The following is a 21,626-nucleotide window of genomic DNA, read 5'->3' on the forward strand; positions in this document are numbered from 1 at the left end:
AAAGCATGGATATTCCAAACAAGTTTTTTGAAAACAAATGCATTTATTAACAGCATTAAAAATATAATAATTCACAAAAAAACTGCTATCAGTGATTCTCATAAAATACGACACTGTTATTATGAATAACAGTCTCCATCACTTCAGTGCCTGCAGGTCACATTAATGAAACATGTTTATCTTATGAGATCACATCAAACGGCAAACATTCTGACCAAATATATCATCTTGAAGAATCGGTGAAAGCATACACCCAAATGAAGTAATCAAAACGGCAACACGGTGAGGAGTATCTGAAAATCCGAGCAGAGTTTTAACTCGCAAACACCTGGTAACAGAGGTGAGGAAACGGGAAACAATTCCTTAAAGTAAGCCTTAAGAACTTTACAGGTTAAGATTAGTCGCAAACAGGTGGTGCATCAATGTCCTTGAGCATCCTGCATTGTTTGAAAATGTGAATGGTCGCTAGATTCAATCCCTGCTATGTGTACAAATCATATTCAAAATGCCTCCCCTTCATTTTCAGTGGGAACAGTGTTGTTGGTCTCCCTTTTTTGCTTGTGCGTCATAGTCTGGAGTAAAATTTGTTGTGGCAATTCTTAGGAGAGATCCGAGGTGTTGGTCCGTTTACCTCGATCTGTGACGGGTTGATGTTGACGTTCATGTGGCTGAACGTCATGTCGCGTACGTCGAGCCAAATTGGCCACTCTCTTTTAAACGTTCGGCACTGTGTCCACCTTGCCTTTCCTTGGGCGACTCATTTTAATGGAAGGATTCCAGGGGAAGGTTTGTGGGTGGCTTTAGCGCAAAACTGCATCTGAAAGCTCAGCGCGCGAATTAGAAGAATGCTGTCGTCACAGCCCACGCTCTAAATTCGGGACTGATTCAAATAGAGCGCGAGTGCGCCATGTCCGTACTACTGAGTACGTACACGCACTTGTGAGTGTGCACCGAGCTTTCTGACACGGCTTCCGGTAGTAAATGCGCAGGCGAGCGCTTCCCCATCTACTGGGGAAACGCAGTCATTGCAGGCAAAATGACCCAAAAAAATGTTTAATAATACAATTTGTTCAGGGTTGGCGGGCCGGATTAAACGGTCCCGTGGGCCGGATGTGGCCCGCGGGCAGTAGTTTGCCCACCCCTGCCCTAGGCCGTAGTTCGATGATCGACTTTGTAGTCGTGTCATCGGATTTGCGGCCGCATGTTTTGGACACTCGGGTGAAGAGAGGGGCGGAGCTGTCAACTGATCACCACCTGGTGGTGGGTTGGCTCAGATGGTGGGGGAAGATGCCGGTCCGACCTGGCAGACCCAAACGCTCTGTGAGGGTCTGCTGGGAACGTCTGGCAGAATCCCCTGTCAGAAAGAGCTTCAACTCCTACCTCCGGCAGAGCTTTTCTCACGTCCCGGGGGAGGCGGGGGACATTGAGTCCGAGTGGACCAGGTTCCGCGCCTCCATTGTTGAGGCAGCCGACCGGAGCTGTAGCCGTAAGGTCGTTGGTGCCTGCCTAAATGGCCTCTCCGGATCGGGGATGAGATCCTGCCCCAAGTGGAGGATGTCAGGGTTTTCCAAAACTATCTTGATCATATCATTATGTTGGAATGTATGTAACCAGTAATAAATAACCTAGGTAGATTAGTTTTATGCTTATGTTGGTGTGTAACCAGTAATAAATAACCTAGCTTGTTCCATCCTACACAATGTCGTAAAACATCCCCTGCTCTGCTAATCTAGAGGTCAAGGGCTTTTAACTTGTCTATTCAGTCCACTGTCACCCCCACCCTTTTTCTCTTAATAAAGATGCTCTTGTGGGAAGCGAGAGTCAGACGTCATTCGATCATTGCTGTACGCACAGTGACGAATGAACTCTCCGCCTGCAGGTGCCCAAAAAGACTTAACTGTCTCCCATGTGGTTCTTGCAAAATAAGTTAGAGTGAGCACCACTCTAACATTTTGGTGCCGAAACCCGGGACCCTCATACCCGCCATCTGGCTGACGGAGGAGGACGTGCTGTATTGTCGACAAGCCAGCGTCCTTTAGGGGGACCTGGAAAAGAAAGTCCTGGGAAGAGAATTTCTTCACTGGGCCAGCATCTTGGGTCTGCCTTCGTCTGCCAGAGGTGGATTGACGGGGTCCGGCAATGCAACAAACCATGGGTCAGGTAAGTTAAAAATTGTGTGGTTGTGAAACGCGTAAAAGGTACACGGGAGACAGCTTGGGTTCAAGTCCCAGAGGAAGAAAGGCTAAGAAAAGCAGAGCTTCTTTTTCGTTCATCGAAGAAGTGCGTAGATTCTTTTTTGTCTGTTTTTCCAAGCTGAGGGATCTGGCTTGGGTTAGAGTCCCAGTGGAAGGAACGTGCTGAGAAACACGGAGCTTCTTTTTTGTTAATCAAAGAAGAGCGTAGATTTTTCTTTGTACGTTTTTCCGGCCAAAGAACAGCTTGGGTTCAAGTCCCAGAGGAAGGAACAGGCTAAGAAAAGCAGAGCTTTTTCGTTCATCGAAGAAGTGTGTAGATTCTTCTTTGTCTGTTTTTCCAAGCTGAGGGATCTGGCTTGGGTTAGAGTCCCAGTGGAAGGAACGTGCTAAGAAACACGGAGCTTCTTTTTTGTTAGTCAAAGAAGAGTGTAGATTTTTCTTTGTACGTTTTTCCGGCCAAAGAACAGCTTGGGTTCAAGTCCCAGTGGAAGGAACGGGTTAAGAAAAAAGAGAGCTTCGTTTTCTTAATTGAAGGAGGGCGTATTCTTTTTTTTTTGTCCGTTAACTATTATATTACTTTACCAGCAGTTATTTTGTTGATTTTTTTTTTTTTTTTTTTTATTCGATTGGTGGATTGGGTTGTTACGTTGAGAAAGGAAAGGAAACGATACAAATGGGCAGCTGTATTGAGCCAACAGGGGGGATGGAAGGGCAGTTCAGTCAGCTTTATACAACATATGAATTTGATTCATATTCAAAACGTTTGTAAAAACATTTTTTGTAGAGCTTGTTTAACATGTGCTAAACACAATCCACAGGGTTATAATGCCTGGTCATAATAGATGCATTCTAAAATTGGATTGAATTGGCTTCAAAATAAACACTGAATGCCTTAACAGAGGAAAAAACGTTATGTAAAGAAATAATAGTTTGTCAACAACTGCTGTAGATGTTAAAGAATGGAATCAATATCTTGAAAATGAATGTGGATAGTTTGTCTACTGATTGTGAAATGTGTTCTAAATAATATCCGTTGAAAAGAAAAAAAAAAGAAAAGAAACCATTGCTTTTAGAGACTGTAGTCTACCAAAATTATATATGTACCGACGTGCCAAGATCTGGGAAAAAGCTGGAAAAAACAAAAACATAATGTCTTTAAATTTGAGAGGCGACGATGATCTGACTGAAATTGATGCAATTAGAGTCCCCAGAGGAGTTCCTGATTAATAAGAATTAATTGACCAAATTGAAGCGGGATGGGAGTCCTCCATTTGCTGCTGGTGGACGATGAACAAGAACGTTGGCAGGATAAATTACATCCATTGCAACATGCAGAAATTGGGCAAACGGTCACAAGCGGGACTTGAGGCAGTGCACGAACAGCTAGCCACGCCTTCCCTAATGTCAATCCAGAACCGCAATGCTCTTGTTATGTTGTTGTCTGGGAAAGGAAGGGTCTGCGCAATGTTCAGGGAACGATGCTGCACCTTCATCCAGAATGACACCGCCCCTGATGGGAGCCTGACGAAGGTGATTGCAAGCTTGCAATCCCTCAACACGAGGATGAAAGAGCACAACAAGTGGACGACTGCTTTTGGGAAGTATAGAGCCCTTGTGTCCTCAATTACTGCTATACTCACCTTGTGTGGATGTTGTTGTATTCCATGTCTCCGTGCTCGGTTTAATCGTCTTATCACTACAGCAATCTCGCCCATGGACGACGAGATGGCTTGGGTATGCCTAATGTCTGAACGGCAGCATGTTGATGATAACGATGATGATGATGCAATTTTTGCACTTGAGTTTACAGGCTTTTTCCCAGTTCTGTGTTTCCGAAGGATGATGTCGCAACATTTATCCTTTTTGGTGGAAATATAAGAGAAGTGGTTGTTTTTGGTAATGTCAAAATTGAGCAAATGTGTGATAAACAGGAGGGACATGTTGGAATAATTTAAGTGAAGCCTTGGCCTGCTAGACCTGTAGGCCTTGGCTTTACGAGTTTATGGCTTTCCTTTTATTTAGGTTCTTCCTCTTTAGTGACAGGGATGTCTTTTGATCCCTGTCAGCCATATGTATCCTTCCTGTTGTTGATCAGAACTGTTTTTCTTTGTTAAGTGTTAAACACAGTTTGAAGTAGTTGCGTACAAGTTATCCCATATTTACTCAATGTTTGTTCAAGTGTTTAGGACAAGTCACTGATTGTTATTGCGTATTAATTTACTAAGTAGATAAAGTCTAGCAAAGCTCTAGTTATATTGTTCCACAGGAAAGCGGCAATTGAAGTTATCTGATCTCACTCGCGGACGACTCGGCCAACAACTGGAGAAGAACAGATGGACAAACTCTGCGGGGGTCACGAGCCGACAATGAAGTGCTAATTCACACCACACTACATTCCTTAGCTAATCAACGTTGCTACAGACACAATCTTCCCTCCCTTTGGTGTAGCAACACCTCTGTAACCAGGGCAACCAAAACAGTGATAAAAGGAGCAGAAGAAACATCTCAAATGACTAATGCAAAGGTTGCAGAAAAGGTGCTGTTTTTTGCTGTTTTCCGGACATGCTGCTGCTCTTTCGGTGGCGGATCCAGATCAGGATTTGGTCAGCAAACTACTGCGGATACGGAAGCAAAGACCGAGGTCCAGATCACCCCAACGTTCTGGCTGAAGGTCCCAAGAAGGAGGGGGACGGAGCCTGCGTCGACTGGACCCTATAAATTGGTGGAGCGCATCAGCTGGCCGGCAAAGGAGATACGTGGTATCATCTGTTCCAGTGCGCCCCAGTGAAGGGTTCCTGCAAGGAACCAGATCCGCCATCGACAGCGTCCCCGCCCCCAGTACAAACAGAGGCAGAATAATCCTTTTCCCCCTTGGTGGCCAGGTAGTCCACCCTGAGCCACTGAAGACAACGACCGCGCAGCAGATGTTTCCAAGTTCTCCCCGGACGGAGCAGAGCTGCGAAGGGGGTGAGAATCGTGCTCACCCTCCACCAGTGGGCGTGCCAAGCCCCCAACGCCTGAACAATCACGAGCAATTTTTGTATTGAACTGTTATTATTGATAGCTTTCTGGTCGCCTAAGGCAGAGGGACCGTGTAACTCTTCCTGCATTTAATCTGGCCGCAGGTTTTTAAATTACACACACAATTTGGACTGGAGTATTGAGGAAAAACCTCATCTTCACTGGAAGTTATTGCTTTCATTCTATTTTCTTATGTTTGACTGATCGAGGTTGACATAATCATATGATAAAACAGGAGGGATATGTTAGGGTTTGCAGAATATCTTTATTGTATGATTATGTTGGAATGTAACGTGTAATAATTTAACCAGCTTGTCCTGTCTTAACAAAAGTAGTAGACCAAAGTGCTAAGATCTTTTCAACTTATTGACCAGCTGCAGAGGAAGCAATCAAAGTTGCTTTGTTTACAGAACGTCGTAAAAGGTCCCCTGCAATGCTTTGATCAGCAGGGGACCGTCTTCACCCTATCCTGTGTGTTCCCACACCCCCACTTTCAACCCCACTCTGTTTCTCTCAATAAATAAGCACCTGACGAGGCCTGAGTCAGACTTCATTCGACCATCGCTGTAAGCACAGCGACGAGTGAACTCTCCGCCTGCAGGTGTCTAAAACGACTAACTTGTCTCCAGTGTGGTTCTTGCAAAATAAGTTAGAGTGAGCACCACCCTAACACATTTTATTCCAAAAAACTGGATCCAGTGGCTCGGCCTTTGCCAGACTGTGTCCAAGCAGTGTGCGCGGCAGCGCTTGCAGTGAGACAGGCTGCAGATGTGGTGCTCTTTCACAAAATGGAGCTGCTGGTTCCACATGCTGTAGACGTGTTGCTACTGCAAAGTAAAATGAACTTTTTGTCACCAGCCAGACACCTGTCTTACACTGCTACACTTCTGTCACAACCACACATTGTGATAAAACGGTGCACAGTCCTTAACCCAGCAACGTTGATCCCGTTGCCAGGGGATGGTACCCCACATAACTGTTTGGATGCCACAGAACATCTACAGCTGCCCAGAGACGATTCACGTGACACGCCACTTGACAAAAGGGAAAAATGGTTTGTGGATGGATCATGTTCAAAGGATCCTAAAGGAAACAATAAAAGTGGTTATGCAATTGTGAAATTGCCAAACCAGATTGTTGAAGCAGAGAAGCTTCCATACAACAGGTCAGCGCAGGCTGCTGAGCTAATTGCACTAACAAGAGCTTGTCAATTAGCGGAAGATAAGGAAGTCACTGTATACACAGACAGTCAGTATGCGTTTTCCACTCTGTTCTATTTTGCGAAACAATGGGAGCGCAGAGGGATGACAACATCGACCGGTAAGCCGGTTACCCATGCCTCCTTGTTAAAAGACTTGTTGCAGGCCATTCATTTACCTGCTTAATTAGCTGTGTGTAAATGTGCTGCTCACACCACTGGCACAAATGAAGTCTCAAATGGAAACAGATTAGCAGACAAAATTGCTAAAGAAGCAGAAGCAGGGAAACATGGCCATTAATTTTTTAAAATAGATTCAGAGGACACGCAACTCATAGATAAGACTATACTGACAGATATGCAGGGCAATGCTCCAATGGTGGAAAAACGAATGTGGACGACAAAAGGTGCAATGATGGATACAGATAATATCCACCGCATCAATGACAAACCTGTTTTACCAAAATCACTTTTTAAGGCAGCAGAGATTGCGACACATGGGCCTTGCCATGTGTCGACAGGAGGGATGAAGTCTCAGGGCTCGAAGCTTATTTTTTGCCCAAGTTGCCCTCGGGCAAGTTGGAGAAAATTTTACTTGCCCGAAACAAAATTTTACTTGCCCGAATTTTTTTGGAGTGGATTTTTACTTGCCCGACACATTTTTGCAATAAAAAAGACAACACTATAAGTTTTGCCTTCATATGCCTTCGTATCCGCCAACCGGAAACAAGCTCTGCTGGTGCGCAGGCGCAGAAGAGCCAGGGACGGGTGAGGCAGCATGCATTTAATTACGAAGCGCTTTGCCGTTATCAATGTATTGCAGACTTACACGAGAAACTAACCGCTCCCTAGAAAACAAAATGTCGGACCAGAAGCGGCAGAAGTTGCGAGAAATTATGCACAAAATCGTCTTTTTACAGCTTGAAAACATGGTATTATGGCAGGGCAAGTTCGGCCAAGTGAGGAAAAAATTCTACTTGCCCGTCTGCCAACGCTACTTGCCCCGGGCAATCGGGCAAACGTTAGTTTCGAGCCCTGAGTCTATCATACATCAAAAATTCACTTCCTTTGGTTTAGATGCTTACTTAAAAATGTTTGTAAAGCATGTCCTGTTTGTGTGAAACATAATCCACAAGGAAATATGAGACTTAAGAGAGGCTCATTTCCAAAACCGTCTTACCCATTTCAAATCATGCACATGGATTTTATTGAGCTCACACAAAGTGGACCTCACAAATATTGCTTAGTGATGATTGATGCATTTTCCAAATGGGTGGAAATAGTTCCATCTAAACAAGCAGATGCCTTAACAGTGGGAAAAGCCATCTGCAAAGCCATCATACCGACTCATGGCATCCCCCAAACAATTTACAGTTACAATGCTCCACACTTTGTGAACCAAGTTGTACAGAACATGGCTGTACACCTTGGGATAACGTTAAAAAAACCACTGCGCTTGGCATCCTGCGAGCGCTGGCCTGGTGGAACGAGCAAACTCCACTATCAAAAGCAGGTTGAAAAAATGCATGGAAACAACAGGCAGATCTTGGCCAGAGTGCCTAGACTTAGTGAAGCTCTATATGAGAATTACTCCCACTTCAGAAGGGCTAACACCTTTTGAAATCATCCATGGGAGACCATATAGACTGCCTGTGTTCCCTGCAGATTTGCAAAAAGCAGATGAAGAACAGTCCTTGGCAGACTTTATGATAAGGACGCTCAAACTGAAAGATGTGTCAAATACAAATCTACTGCCGCCTGATCTTTCCTCCTCACAGGTCGACAACCCCATCAATCCAGGAGACTGGGTCTACATCAAGGTCGTTAAAAGAAAGAACTGGGTCAGCCCTCGGTGGGAGGGACCATTCCAAGTCTTGCTGACTACCCCCACCGCAGTGAAGATTGCTGAACGGCCCAGCTGGATTCACCTCAGCCACTGCAAGTTGCAGAGAGTGCTGGACCCCTAATTCGGAGTGGTGGGGAAGGCTAACTTCAAAGGGGTCCTATCGTTTAGGGCCTCAACGGTGGGAGTGGCGGAGGATGACACTGTGAGTCACAACGGCACTGAAGGCGGACGAAGGCTGCAACAGAGGGTGGTCTCCAATCGTCATGGACCCATGCCATTGGATCCCGGCCCCTTTCTGCCAAGGACCGTGTGGTGGCTGCAGGCGCATCAGTCTCCCCACGTTAAAAGACGTGAGTCACGCGCAGGCGTCCTCCTGAAGGGAACGTATTCCATTTTACATCCTGGACAACAAAGTCCTGTGGCGATCAGGAAGTGGTAACGGGAGCAGGACAGTGAGGTCTGGCAGCCCCTAGCCACAACCTGGCACACAGGCGGTGGGTGTTAGATTCAGCCGTTAAGTTCTTGGACTGAGGCAGAAGAGCTTCTCGGCAGCTGCACCCATGACTGAGCAGCCCTATTTAGGATCCACTCTGCTCACCCCATTTAGGGGAGGGGGTTAGAAAAGGTACCCTAAATATAGCCTGCCTCACAAAATCCTGTCTGGAATACCGCATCCAGAAGGATCACCATCACGCGGTCAGAAACAAAAACATGTACACATTGGAGCCTGGAACGTGCTGACCCTAACGGACAACCAAGCCAGTGATCGACCTGAAAGGCGAACTGCCATCATCTCCAGAGAGCTAAGGAAGTTCCAGATCGACGTCGCAGCACTCTCAGAGACCCGACTAGCAGATGAAGGGCAGCTGAAGGAGGAAAAAGGTGGATATACTTTTGTTTGGAAAGGAAAACCTTCAACTGAGCCAAGAATCCATGGTGTGGGTTTTGCTCTCAAGAACCGCCTCATCAACCACCTCCATGAACTCCCTGTGGGCATTAACAAGCACCTAATGACCATACGCCTGATGCTTGCCAACAATCAGATGGTCACGGTCATTAGTGCCTATGCACCAACACTTGATGCACAGGACGAAGATAAGGAGGCCTTCTACACTGACCTAGACAAAGTCCTATCGGAAGTCCCCAAGGAGGATAAGCTAATCCTGCTTGGAGACTTCAACGCCAGAGTGGGACGAAACCACCACCTATGGAGGGGTTAGGAAACTGAAGAACCAATGGTGGACAAAGAAGGCTCTGGAGATCGACCAGCTTGCTGACTTCGGAGACACGAGAGGCTTCTTTGATGCCAGAGCGGTGTATGGTCCCAGCCACCGCTGCCTAACCCCCCTTCGCTCAAAGGATGGCCTGCTGCTGAAGGACAAGGAGGCAATTGCAAACAGGTGGAAAGAACACTACGAGGACCTCTTAAACAGGGACACTACACCTGAGATGGAGGCTCTTGATCAACTACCACAACAGCCCACAGCTGAAAGCATGGGAGAGCCACCCAGCCTGAACGAGCTGCAGGATGCCATTGGGAAGATGAGGAACAACAAGGCTGCTGGGCCCGATGGAATTCCAGCAGAGGTCTTGAAGAAAGGCGGACCCGACCTTCTCAGGCACATCCATGCCCTGCTTTTTAAGATCTGGGAAGAAGAGGAAATCCCAGCGCAGCTCAGAGATGCCTTAATCGTCCCCGTATTCAAGAATGGGGACAAGGCAGACTGCGGGAATTACCGTGGCATTTCTCTCCTCTCCACCTTAGAGAAAGCCCTCGCTCGGGTTCTGGCCAACAGACTCACCCCCCTGTCAGAAATCATCCTTCCTGAGTCTCAGAGTGGATTTCGCCCAAGCAGAGGCACCACAGACATGGTTTTCATTGCTCGACAACTGCAAGAAAAATGCCGGGAACAAAATCAACCACTATACATGGCCTTCATAGACCTCACCAAAGCCTTCGATTCAGTTAACCATCAGGCCCGTTGGCTGGTTCTATCCAAGATTGGCTGCCCAGACAAATACATCCGAATACTGAGACTACTGCATGATAACATGTCAGCCACAGTGCTCAGCGGCAGTGGAGACGAGACAGAACCCTTCAGGGTTGACACAGGTGTCAAACAGGGATGCGTCATCGCTCCAACACTATTTTCCATCTTTATTGCTGCTATCCTCCGCCATACAAGCAAGCATCTGCCCCACGGAGTCAAAATCATGTCCAGAACTGAGAGCCCCCACCAAGCAGGCCCAACCCAAACCCACCACGATTACATTCCCCTGTCCACACTGCACCAGAGTTATCGGGTCCAGGATCGGCCTCTTCAACCACCTAAAGACCCACAAAGACCAAGAAGGAGGACCGTCATACTCGACTACGAGTGACCGCCGATGATGATGATGATCGTTTAGGGTAGGACGTCTCAATGTTGGTGAAGAAAACAACGATCCCCACTCCGCAAGGCGAGGGGATGTCCCGGTGTCTCTGCCATCCTAGTAGCAACGGGGCTCCATATGCCAGATGGATCCTCTGCTGCGTTGTGGTTGGAGCGTGCTATGGTCTATGGACTCATTTGAACAGACCAAGTGACAATGTTGACCGTGGAAAACGATGGTCACACGATGAGAACTTTGAGGACTGGTCATGGGACCCCAAAAACCCATACGAAACCAACACGTGGTACCGGTACGTCAAGTTCACTGTGAGAGCCCACACACAGGAGGGATGTTATGTGTGTTCGAAACTCCCCCCTTCCTCCACGCAAGTTCACTTGGAGGCCAGAGCAATGAATGTCACTGAAGAGAAATGTATGGCATCCATGGGAGGAGTTGGATATCAACACCGTGCTGTCAAAGTGAGCGATGAAGACCCTTTCCGCCCTGGACTTGCGGAAGGCACCTGTGATTAGAGATGCACCGATCCGATATCTGGATCGGATATCGGCCCCGATATCAACAAAATTAATGGATCGGGTATCAAAAAATGCAGCCGATCTGTGAGGCGATCCTTTCCTTAATCTATTGGGACGCGGGCTACGTCATACGTCAGCAGCACGTGTGCCGCGGGACGCGGTCTACGTCATACGTCAGCAGCACGTGTGCCGCGTGCCACGAGAGTTTTCTAAACAAACGCAAACATGGAGCGAACGAAAGAGTCAGCTGTGTGGAGGTACTTTAAACTTAACACGACAACTAGCTCGACGGCAGTTTGTAATATATGCAATGCTAATGTTGCCAGGGGTGGTGGTAGTACTGCCAGTTATAGTACTACCAATTTAATTAAGCATCTCCAGAAACACCACGCAACGGAGCACCAGGAGTTCCAGCAGTTGAGCAAATCAAAGGGAGCGGGAGGTGGACCTACAAAGCAGTTAACGTTAGCAGATGCACTGCAAAGACGGGAGAAATTCCTAGGCAATAGCGCAAAAGCAACGAGAATTACTGAGAAAGTGCTGGAATTCATGGTTTTGGATGGACAACCGATGAGTGTTGTTGAAAACGAGGGCTTCCGACGTTTACTTGAGCACCTGGAGCCACGGTACAATTTGCCATCGCGCAAGTATTTTTCTGAGACCGCACTGTCAGAAATGTATGAAAAAGTGTGCGAACACTTGTCACAACAATTAAGAGATGTAGATGCCATGAGCTTCACAACTGATATCTGGAGCTCGGAGGTGTGCCCCATGTCTATGTTGGGTTTAACTGTGCACTGGTTAGACAGGAATCACACCCCTCGCAGTGCCGTGCTGCAAGCTAAAAACTTCCCTGGAGCACACAACGGTGACACAATTTCGACTGCCATTAAGGCAATGCTTGATAAGTGGAATATTCCGCTCAACAAAGTGCATGTCATTCTCAGGGACAATGCCAGCAATATGAAAAAGGCCATGGAAAAGATGGGAGTGTGCAGCTTGGGCTGTTTTGCTCACACACTACAGCTCGTTGTTAACGAGGGGCTACTGTCTCAGCGAAGTGTGAGCGATGCGATTGCAAACGGCCGACAGATTGTGAAACATTTCAAACATTCTCCACTTGCTTATTCACGGCTATATGACGTCCAACTCCAGATGCAAATGCAACCTAAACGCTTACAACAAGACGTCAGAACAAGATGGAACAGCACCTACTTCATGATACAGAGTCTGCTGGAACAGAAGCGCGCACTATGTTGTGGATTATGATCTGCCCACAACACTGACTGCTAACCAGTGGGCCTTGCTGGAGAAAACTAGCATTGTTTTGGAACCATTTGAAGAGCTGACCAGGAAAATAAGCTCATCCACCGCCTCCACTGCTGATGTCATTCCAGCCATCACTGTCCTCAAGCGCATCCTGACCAAGGAAGACGAGGCAGATGCTGGCATTAAAACGATGAAAAAGACCCTGCTCCAAGCTGTCAAACAACGTTTTGACTCAGTAGAAGATGAGCCTCTGTACGCCCTGGCCACTTTGTTGGACCCAATATATAAGGACAGGTAAGATATTTTAAGCTGAAATACTCAACAGGCCGTGAGCTATTAGCTGTGATATAATCACAACATATCACGGTCTGAAGTGAGCTATTTCTTTTATATAACAGATACCAAGTATGGCAATATGAAAGTTATAGACACAATCCAATAAAAACGGTTTTATTTAATAACAATTAGCCTACATTACAAGTCATTTACAAGAAAGTAGTTTCCGGCTGCCTGCGGTTGCTATGCAACGTTAGTAAACTGCTAAACTAGCTTTCAAGCTAGTGAGCGATCTAACCAGAGTTTATTTATTCACATGAGCTAATTTGAACGTTCCCATTAACTGTACACTCATAGAAAAACTGTCCGTCACTGGGGTCACGTTGCAAAGTGTTTAACATGTGAATGTGAAGATGCTTTGACATGCATTTGAGTATAACATTAAAAAAATGCTTTCTTATACACTAATTATGTTATTACAGTATTTGTATATTATTTTGATCTGTCTCAAGTTTCACTGTCAGATCACATACCGTTTTTTTCCGTGTATAGTGCGCCCCCATGTATAATACGCATGGCACTTTGCCTTGTTCCTTTCTTCTCTGCTGTTCACTTCAAACACGCTCCATGCGACCGCAATGCTCTCGTATCAGACGCTTGCTCGATCACCTGCTCGTTTGCTGTCCCGTGCGCGCACGGAGCGCGGTGGTGCGTTTATGGGCAGTCGGAGAAATCAACGCCAACAAAAAAAATTACATCCAGCCTAGTTAAGACCATACCAAAGACTATAAAGATGGGACCCATTGCCTCCCTGCGTGTGTGACGATCATTGGGACTTAAAAAAAAAAAAAAAAAAAAATTAAAAAAAAGAAAAATTAAAAAAATTTTTTGTACCCATGTATAATGCGCACCCCAGATTTTAGGACAATAAATTAGTTAAATTTTGCGCACTATACACGGAAAAAAACGGTATGTTAACAATGGGGTTTATAATTTGATCAATATTTTCATATTTAGCCTAAGCTGTTCTATGTCTGTTTCAGATACTTTACAAGTGAGACCTCTACCAAGCATGCAAAAGATGCACTGTTGAAGGAGCTTGAAGACAGGGGCTTGACCAGCACAGCAGGAGCAGTGGAGGCTTCACAGCGACCAGAGAAGGTCCCTCGGATGGAGACTGCAGCAGAAGCAGTAGCAACTCCAAGCAAGAGCAGTTTCATGGAAGCATTTGAGCAAATTCTGGAGGAGAGTGAGGATGCAGGTGCAGCAAGCAGCTCAAGCCCTGCAGTTCAACTGAATGAATATTTAGCTGAGAAAACCATCACTGCATCAGACAGCCCATACAATTACTGGGAAGCCAACAAACATCAGCTACCTGATCTTGCTGCTACTGCCAAAAAGTATCTCTGTGCCCCCTGCACCAGTGTGGAAAGTGAGCGATTGTTCAGCACAGTTTCCAACACTGTGAATGACAAGCAAAACAGACTGACTGCAGACAGAGCAGAAATGCTTGTCTTCTTGACAAAGAATTTGTCATTGCTGCTTAAGTGAGCATTAACGAGGGGGTGACACTGCACAAGTTTCAGAGCACCAGGTCATGAATGGTGCGATTGCACTATGTAGAGACATGTTTACGTTGCTTGATTATTGTATTTGACCAAGTCACTTGTTTATTCTCTTGTCCCGATGCTATATTTTATTTTTAATTCCACTCTGCACTTTCAGTATTTAGAAATAATTATGAATGGGTTTTTTTTGTGTTCGACTTAGCAAAGCTTGTTTTCAGGGAGCACTTCTCATTGCTGCTTAAATGAGCATTTAGAGCATCAACAGGTCATGAGTGGTGTGGAACGGCACCTAATGTTTACATGTTTACTATTTATTTTAATATTTGGTTACTGTGTGCTTGATCACCCTTTCTATATTTGCCCAGTGCAGTTTCAGCTGCAACATTTGTATTCTTTTTAAGAAGTTTGTATCCTAATTTCCTTGAATTTAAATGCTGATACACTTTATTGCTGCTGTTGCACAATTTGTGTTACAAATAAATAGTTCATTGCATTAATCTGCTTTATCTTGTTACATTTTGTCTTAGGAAAGAACTGTGTAGTCATGCCTGATGCCATTGCCTTTAGTCTTTTCTGTTCCAGATGTAGAGATATGTAGCTTGTTGAGTCAACCATAATATCGGATCGGTATCGGGTATCGACCGATACGCAAAGCCACGGCATCGGTATCGAAACTGAAAAAGTCGGATCGGTGCATCTCTACCTGTGATCAGCTTTTCTGGACAAATCTCAATGTGACTGTTAAAGGACGAACATTACCGCAGGTGGCCTACACAGAGCGGCGACCTGGAGTGAACTATACGTGTTACATCCAAGGAAGTAAGACCCACAAATGCATTGACAGTGACTGCTCTCCAGGAGGAAACTGGATGGGAGCTTTGGACATCGCCGCTGAATGTCAAGATAGGAGAGCCATTTCAGTTAGGGAGGGCTCTCCGACTAACATGTCTGCACCATCGAACGGAACATACTTCATACAGAATGGCTGGTGGCTTTGTGGTCACAAGGTTTATCCGATGCTGCCCGCCAACTGGACAGGAGTGTGTGCACCAGTGTGGGTGACAGACCACACCTACAGGATACGACATCGACAGCTGACGACAGCACACAACTCTTCTGGACGTCAACGCAGAGCGGTTGCAACCTTTGACCCTCATGACCCTATCTGGGGTGCGAATGTTCCAGACGACCATAAAGTATGGTCCGTTGGAGACAAAGTTGTTCATGCGCTTTTTCCCTGGGTCGGTTGGAAAACATTCACTCTTCATCGAGACACTGAACTATCGTTTTCAATCCTTTGCGAATCTCTCACTACAAGTCAACGATGGACAAAATAGAGAGATTCAGGCTATTAGGCTGATGGTCTTGCAAAACAGGATGGTTCTGGACTTATTGACGGCAGCACAAGGTGGTGTGTGCCACATCATTGGGACTTCCTGTTGCACATACATTTCTGGAGAAAATGACACACATATCTACGACGCCATGGCTTCACTGAAGAACTTACAGCAGGCCATGTCAAATGACAAAGTTCCACAACAGTGGGGTTTCTTTTCATGGCTATTCTCTGGCAACTGGTGGCAACTGCTGTTGAAACTAGTGTCTCCTGTGCTTGTTGTGCTGGTGTTGTTGTGCTTGTTTACGACCTGTGTTATCCCATGTTTGAAGTCTGCTGTGACGAGGGTTGTCTCTTCTACCGTAGCACACGTACATATACAACTTCTTAGTCGTGACGGATGTGATGACCATGATGAAACGCGGATTGCGTAGGTGCTATTATACAGAGCGTGTTTTACAGAAACTTGATGATTTGACCATCAAAAATGCTTCGCAAGTGATGGATACAATGATGTACTGTTTCTGTGTTTTTCTTTTTCTTTTTTTATTGTTAGCATTCTGGTTGTCTAAGGCAGAGGGACCGTGTGAGACTTTTCCTGCATATTAACATCGGCCAGCAGGTTTTTAGATCACACAATAAGTTTGAACTGGAGTATTGAGGAAGGTCCTCATCTTCACTGGAAGTTGTTGCTATCATTGTTTGTTGTTTTTGTCGTGTTTCACCCTACACGTTCTCAACCCGTCCGCTGTCATCTCAGGTTTTTATTGATTTTTTTTTATTGTTTTTACTATTCTTCTTTATATTTTCTTACTTATGTTTGATTGAGGCGGCTCGGTGGAGCACAGGGTAGCACGTCCGCCTCACAGTTAGGAGGGTGCGGGTTCGATTCCACCTCCGACCCTCCCTGTGTGGAGTTTGCATGTTCTCCCCGGGCCCGCGTGGGTTTTCTCCGGGCACTCAAAAACCAGAAGCCATTCATTTACTTTACATTTACATGTACCGTTTTTTTCCGTGTATAATGCGTGAAATTTAACTAATTTATTGTCTTAAAATCTGGGGTGCACATTATACATGGGTACAATTTTTTTTTTATTGTTTTTTTTTTTAAGAAAATCATGGTACAACAAAACCAACAACAGGACTGACCGACAAAGACGTGGAACAAAAAGACAGGATGACATTATCAAAGACAGGAACAGAAACCAAACAGACATCATGACAGTAACACATGCTATGATCTGACGGTGAGCGAGGGGCAGACAGGACTTAAATACAAAACACGTTACATTGATTGAGGTGACACAGGAAGGGAGGGGCGACGCGAACAGAAACTATGGCAACCTAGACACATAGCAAAACTGGGGACGAGACATGACAAATCTCCCTCGAAATAAAACTTGAAATCACCTTTCTTGTTTGTTGTCAATCGCGCATCGCATTCAGCCATCCTACCCAACACACTTAGTCAGTAAAATTCATAATTGACGACACATCGTTTGATGCGATGGTGCAATCCTTGATGGTGTGTTATTGTCAAATATTGTTTGTTTTTTAATCTCCATCGCAGACCGGACGTCATACGGAGGCAGTATGACTGCGCATGCGCACTATGGATCCGATGCGCAGAACGGATGCGCAAGACATGTCAGCTATATAAATATCGAGAGTTGTTTTCTTCCTATTAGTTTCAATTCACAGTTTAATTAGCAGTTTCAATTAGCAAATAACAAAATGCGTATTACAGGTAATATTTTACTTCACAACACTTTGCCTTGTTCCTTTCGTCTCTGCTGTTCACTTCAAACACGCTCCATACGACCGCAATGCTCTCGTATCAGACGCTTGCTCGATCACCTGCTCGTTTGCTGTCACAATGTACCCTACACAAATCCGAAACATTTGTTGCGGCTCCGAGTCACGACGAGGGGCAAGTTTTGGTTTCCAAGGGTGTTTTTATTCCTCTTCAACGTATCTCCCATACAGAGCCGCCTTTTTCACGTCCGCATGCCTTTTTCACGTGTCCGCAACTGATTGCGGTGGTGCCTTTATGGGCAGTTGGAGAAATCAACGCCAACAAAAAAAATTACATCCAGCCTAGTTAAGACTATACTAAAGACTATAAAAATGGGACCCATTGCCTCCCTGCGTGTGTGACGATCATTGGGACTTAAAAAAATTAATAATTTTTTTAAAAAAAAAAAATCATAAAAATTGGGTGCGTATTAAGCATGGGTACAGGCTTTTTTCCAGCATCAACATGCCATTTTTAGGGTGCGTATTATACATGGGGGCGCATTATACACGGAAAAAAAACGGTACTTTGCGCTATGCTTACTGTTTGCTGTATGCACACTGGCTCAGTTTTGCTCCTCTTATTTATTGTGTTATTTGTTTATTATTTATTCATCACTCATATTATTTATTCATTATTTATTGTTTATGCCTTCTTGTTTTTACTTTGTGTCGTCTACTTGTATGTCTATCGTGTACTATGTCTTGTTACTGTGGGATAGAGGAAACGGAATTTCTGTTTCTTTGTGTGTCTTGACATATGAAGGGATTGACAATAAAGCAGACTGTGACTTTACTCATGTGATTGCACTTTAGTTTACATATTTAGATGTTCAGATATTAAGATGTGAGAGACAGTTTTTGCATGATCTGAATGAGGCAAAATATAAATAATAATAATAATCATTTGTTTCAGATGTACTGTAATTCTTTTCAGTATAAACTTAAATTTGGTGTTCAAAAAGTATTTTTTCAAACTTGAGTCTTGAAAAAGACTGGGTCGTCTTATAATCAGGGTCGTCTTATATTCAGGCCAATATTCGGTATTACGGTTTTTGACTGGGATGTCAACCATGTTGCATCAACTTGGCATTGCTCTATTCAAAATAAATTGATATCAATTGTTATGGTACTATTACAGGTAGGACTGTTTACTGCCAGATTGTGTGTCCATCCATCCATCCATCCATCCATCCATCCATCCATCCATCCATCCATCCATCTTCTTCCGCTTATCCGGGGTCGGGTCGCGGGGGCAGCAGCTTCAGGAGGGATTCCCAGACTTCCCTCTCCCCAGCCTCTTCATCTAGCTCATCCCGGGGGATCCCAAGGCGTTCCCAGGCCAGCTGAGAGACATAGTCTCTCCAGCGCGTCCTGGGTCGTCCCCCGGGTCTCCTACCGGTGGGACATGCCCGGAACACCTCCCCAGGGAGGCGTCCAGGAGGCATCCTGATGAGATGCCCGAGCCACCTCATCTGGCTCCTCTCAACGTGGAGGAGCAGCGACTCTACTCCGAGTCTCTCTCGGATGACCGAACTTCTCACCCTATCTCTAAGGGAGAGCCCGGACATCCTGCGGAGAAAACTCATTTCGGCCGCTTGTATCCGGGATCTCGTTCTTTCGGTCACGACCCATAGCTCGTGACCATAGGTGAGGGTAGGAGCGTAAATCGACCGGTAAATTGAGAGCTTTGCCTTTTGGCTCAGCTCTCTCTTTACCACGACGGACCGGTACAAAGTCCGCATTACTGCCGACGCTGCACCGATCCGCCTGTCGATCTCGCGCTCCATCCTCCCCTCACTCGTGAACAAGACCCCAAGATACTTAAACTCCTCCACTTGGGGCAGGATCTCATCCCCGATCCGGAGAGGGCATTCCACCCTTTTCCGATCGAGGACCATGGACTCGGATTTGGAGGTGCTGACCCTCATCCCGACCGCTTCACACTCGGCTGCGAACCGCTCCAGTGAGAGCTGGAGATCACGGCCTGAAGAAGCCAACAGCACCACGTCGTCTGCAAAAAGCAGAGACGCGATGCTGAGGTCCCCAAACCGGACACCCTCAACGCCTCGGCTGCGCCTAGAAATTCTGTCCATAAAAACTATGAACAGAATCGGTGACAAAGGGCAGCCTTGGCGGAGTCCAACCCTCACTGAGAACGGAACAAGGTCCACTCGGACTCAATGTCCCCCGCCTCCCCCGGGACGAGTGAATAGCTCTGCCGGAGGTGGGAGTTGAAGCTCGTCCTGACAGGGGATTCCACCAGACGTTCCCAGCAGACCCTCACAGAGCGTTTGGGTCTGCCAGGTTGGACCGGCATCTTCCCCCACCATCGGAGCCAACCCACCACCAGGTGGTGATCAGTTGACAGCTCCGCCTCTCTCTTCGCCCGAGTGTCCAAAACATGCGGCCGCAAATCCGATGACACGACTACAAAGTCGATCATCGAACTGCGGCCTAGGGTGTCCTGGTGCCAAGTGCACACCCTTATGTTTGAACATGGTGTTCATTATAGAAAATCCGTGTCGAGCACAGAAGTCCAACAATAGAACACCGCTCGGGTTCAGATCGCGGGGGCCGTTCCTCCCAATCACGCCATTCCAGGTCTCACTGTCGTTGCCCACGTGAGCATTGAAGTCACCCAGTAGAACGATGGAGTCCCCAGAAGGAGCGCTCTCCAGCACTTCCTCCAGGGACTCCAAGAAGGGTGGGTACTCTGAGCTGTCGTTTCGTGCATAGACACAAACAACAGTCAGGACCCGTCCCCCCACCCGGAGGCGGAGGGAGGCTACCCTCTCGTTCATCGGGGTGAACCCCAATGTGCAGGCGCCCAGCCGGGGGGGCAATAAGTATACCCACACCTGCTCGACGCCTCTCACCGTGGGCAACTCCAGAGTGAAAGAGAGTCCAGCCCCTCTCGAGAGGGCTTGAACCGGAACCCAAACTGTGCGTGGAGGCAAGTCCGACTATATCTAGTCTGAACTTTTCTGCCTCGCACACCAGCTCGGGCTCCTTTCCAGCCAGAGAGGTGACATTCCATGTCCCAAGAGCCAGCTTCTGCAGCCGGGGATCAGACCGCCAAGGTCCCTTGCCTTTGGCCGCCGCCCAGCTCGCACTGCACCCGACCCCTTTGGCCCCTCCCACAGGTGGTGAGCCCATGGGAAGGGGGACCCACGTTTCCTTTTCGGGCTGTGCCCGGCCGGGCCCCATGGGCGAAGGCCCGGCCACCAGACGCTCGCCTTCGAGCCCCGCCTCCAGGCCTGGCTCCAGAGGGGGGCCCCGGTGACCCGCGTCCGGGTGAGGGAAAACGAGATCCATATATTTTATTCGTCATAAGGGGCTTTTTGAGATTGTGTGTCTGGCAGTGAAATCCTTGGTTGTAATCGGGACAGGACGAGATAAGCAGAATAGCATCAACCCGCTTCCCTTTTTGACAAGTCATGTAAAATTACGTTGTAATAAGTGTGTTGTACTTGCCGAAATAAATAAATAAATAAATACTATTTGACAATCATTATTTTCATGAGAATATCAAGCGTTATTTAGATCCGTCTCAGAACGTACTCCTGTCAAATAAGCACCATTCGGAGGCAAAATACCTATTGCTGAAATGGGTATATTTGACGAAAACGGGGTTGAATACAAAATGAACCACAGTCCATTAATTCACCTAAAGATAGTCTGACTTTTGGAATTCACATTCTAACACACTATACAGTCGGGGAGATAGCAAAATTAGCCGTTAGAGGCTCCTGTTGGTTATCAGCTGACATGCTAGCGGAGAGCTAACATCGCTAGCTTGTCAAACAGACACCTGAATATGTTTTGGGGGCAACGCTACGATTTCCTGACGACATCAGTCACATGTCAAACTGAGCAAAATGAAATCAAAGTGATACAATCTACGGCAGCTCTTGAACAAAAGTTATTGTTTTGCTAACCCGAAATGCAATCGTGTGGTCGGGATGCTTTTGTCACTCTAGTAAAAAAAGCAAAAATTATTTATTGCATGTTTGAGGTATTTTCCCGTCCATCTTCTCACGCAGAACGTACCTGTTTTTGTATGCAACTGACATATCTGGGCAAGCGTCGATCTTTTCATGCAGCTATTTCCAAAAATGTGTTTGCCTGAGGGAAGTCGTCCTGTCACTTCCGTCTTCACAACACCAGTGCACTGTCCCACGCACCGTGGTCTTCGTGTTCGCGCATGACTA

The 21,626-nt window shown here is 46.3% G+C and overlaps 1 protein-coding gene across 3 annotated transcripts in view; it reads right to left on the minus strand.

Annotated features, from left to right (window-relative positions):
* The window catches only part of tbc1d13 (TBC1 domain family, member 13), a 69,303-nt gene extending 47,677 nt beyond the window's left edge, over positions 1-21,626 (minus strand). For all 3 annotated transcript variants that reach the window (XM_061293284.1, XM_061293285.1, XM_061293283.1), the window contains exon 1: positions 21,466-21,626. In XM_061293284.1, the coding sequence (XP_061149268.1) occupies positions 21,466-21,514 (49 nt within the window). In that variant the 5' untranslated portion in view covers positions 21,515-21,626. The remainder of the gene's footprint in view (positions 1-21,465) is intronic.

Source organism: Syngnathus typhle, linkage group LG12 (assembly GCF_033458585.1).
Source record: "Syngnathus typhle isolate RoL2023-S1 ecotype Sweden linkage group LG12, RoL_Styp_1.0, whole genome shotgun sequence".
Classification (NCBI taxonomy): Eukaryota; Metazoa; Chordata; class Actinopteri; order Syngnathiformes; family Syngnathidae; genus Syngnathus; species Syngnathus typhle.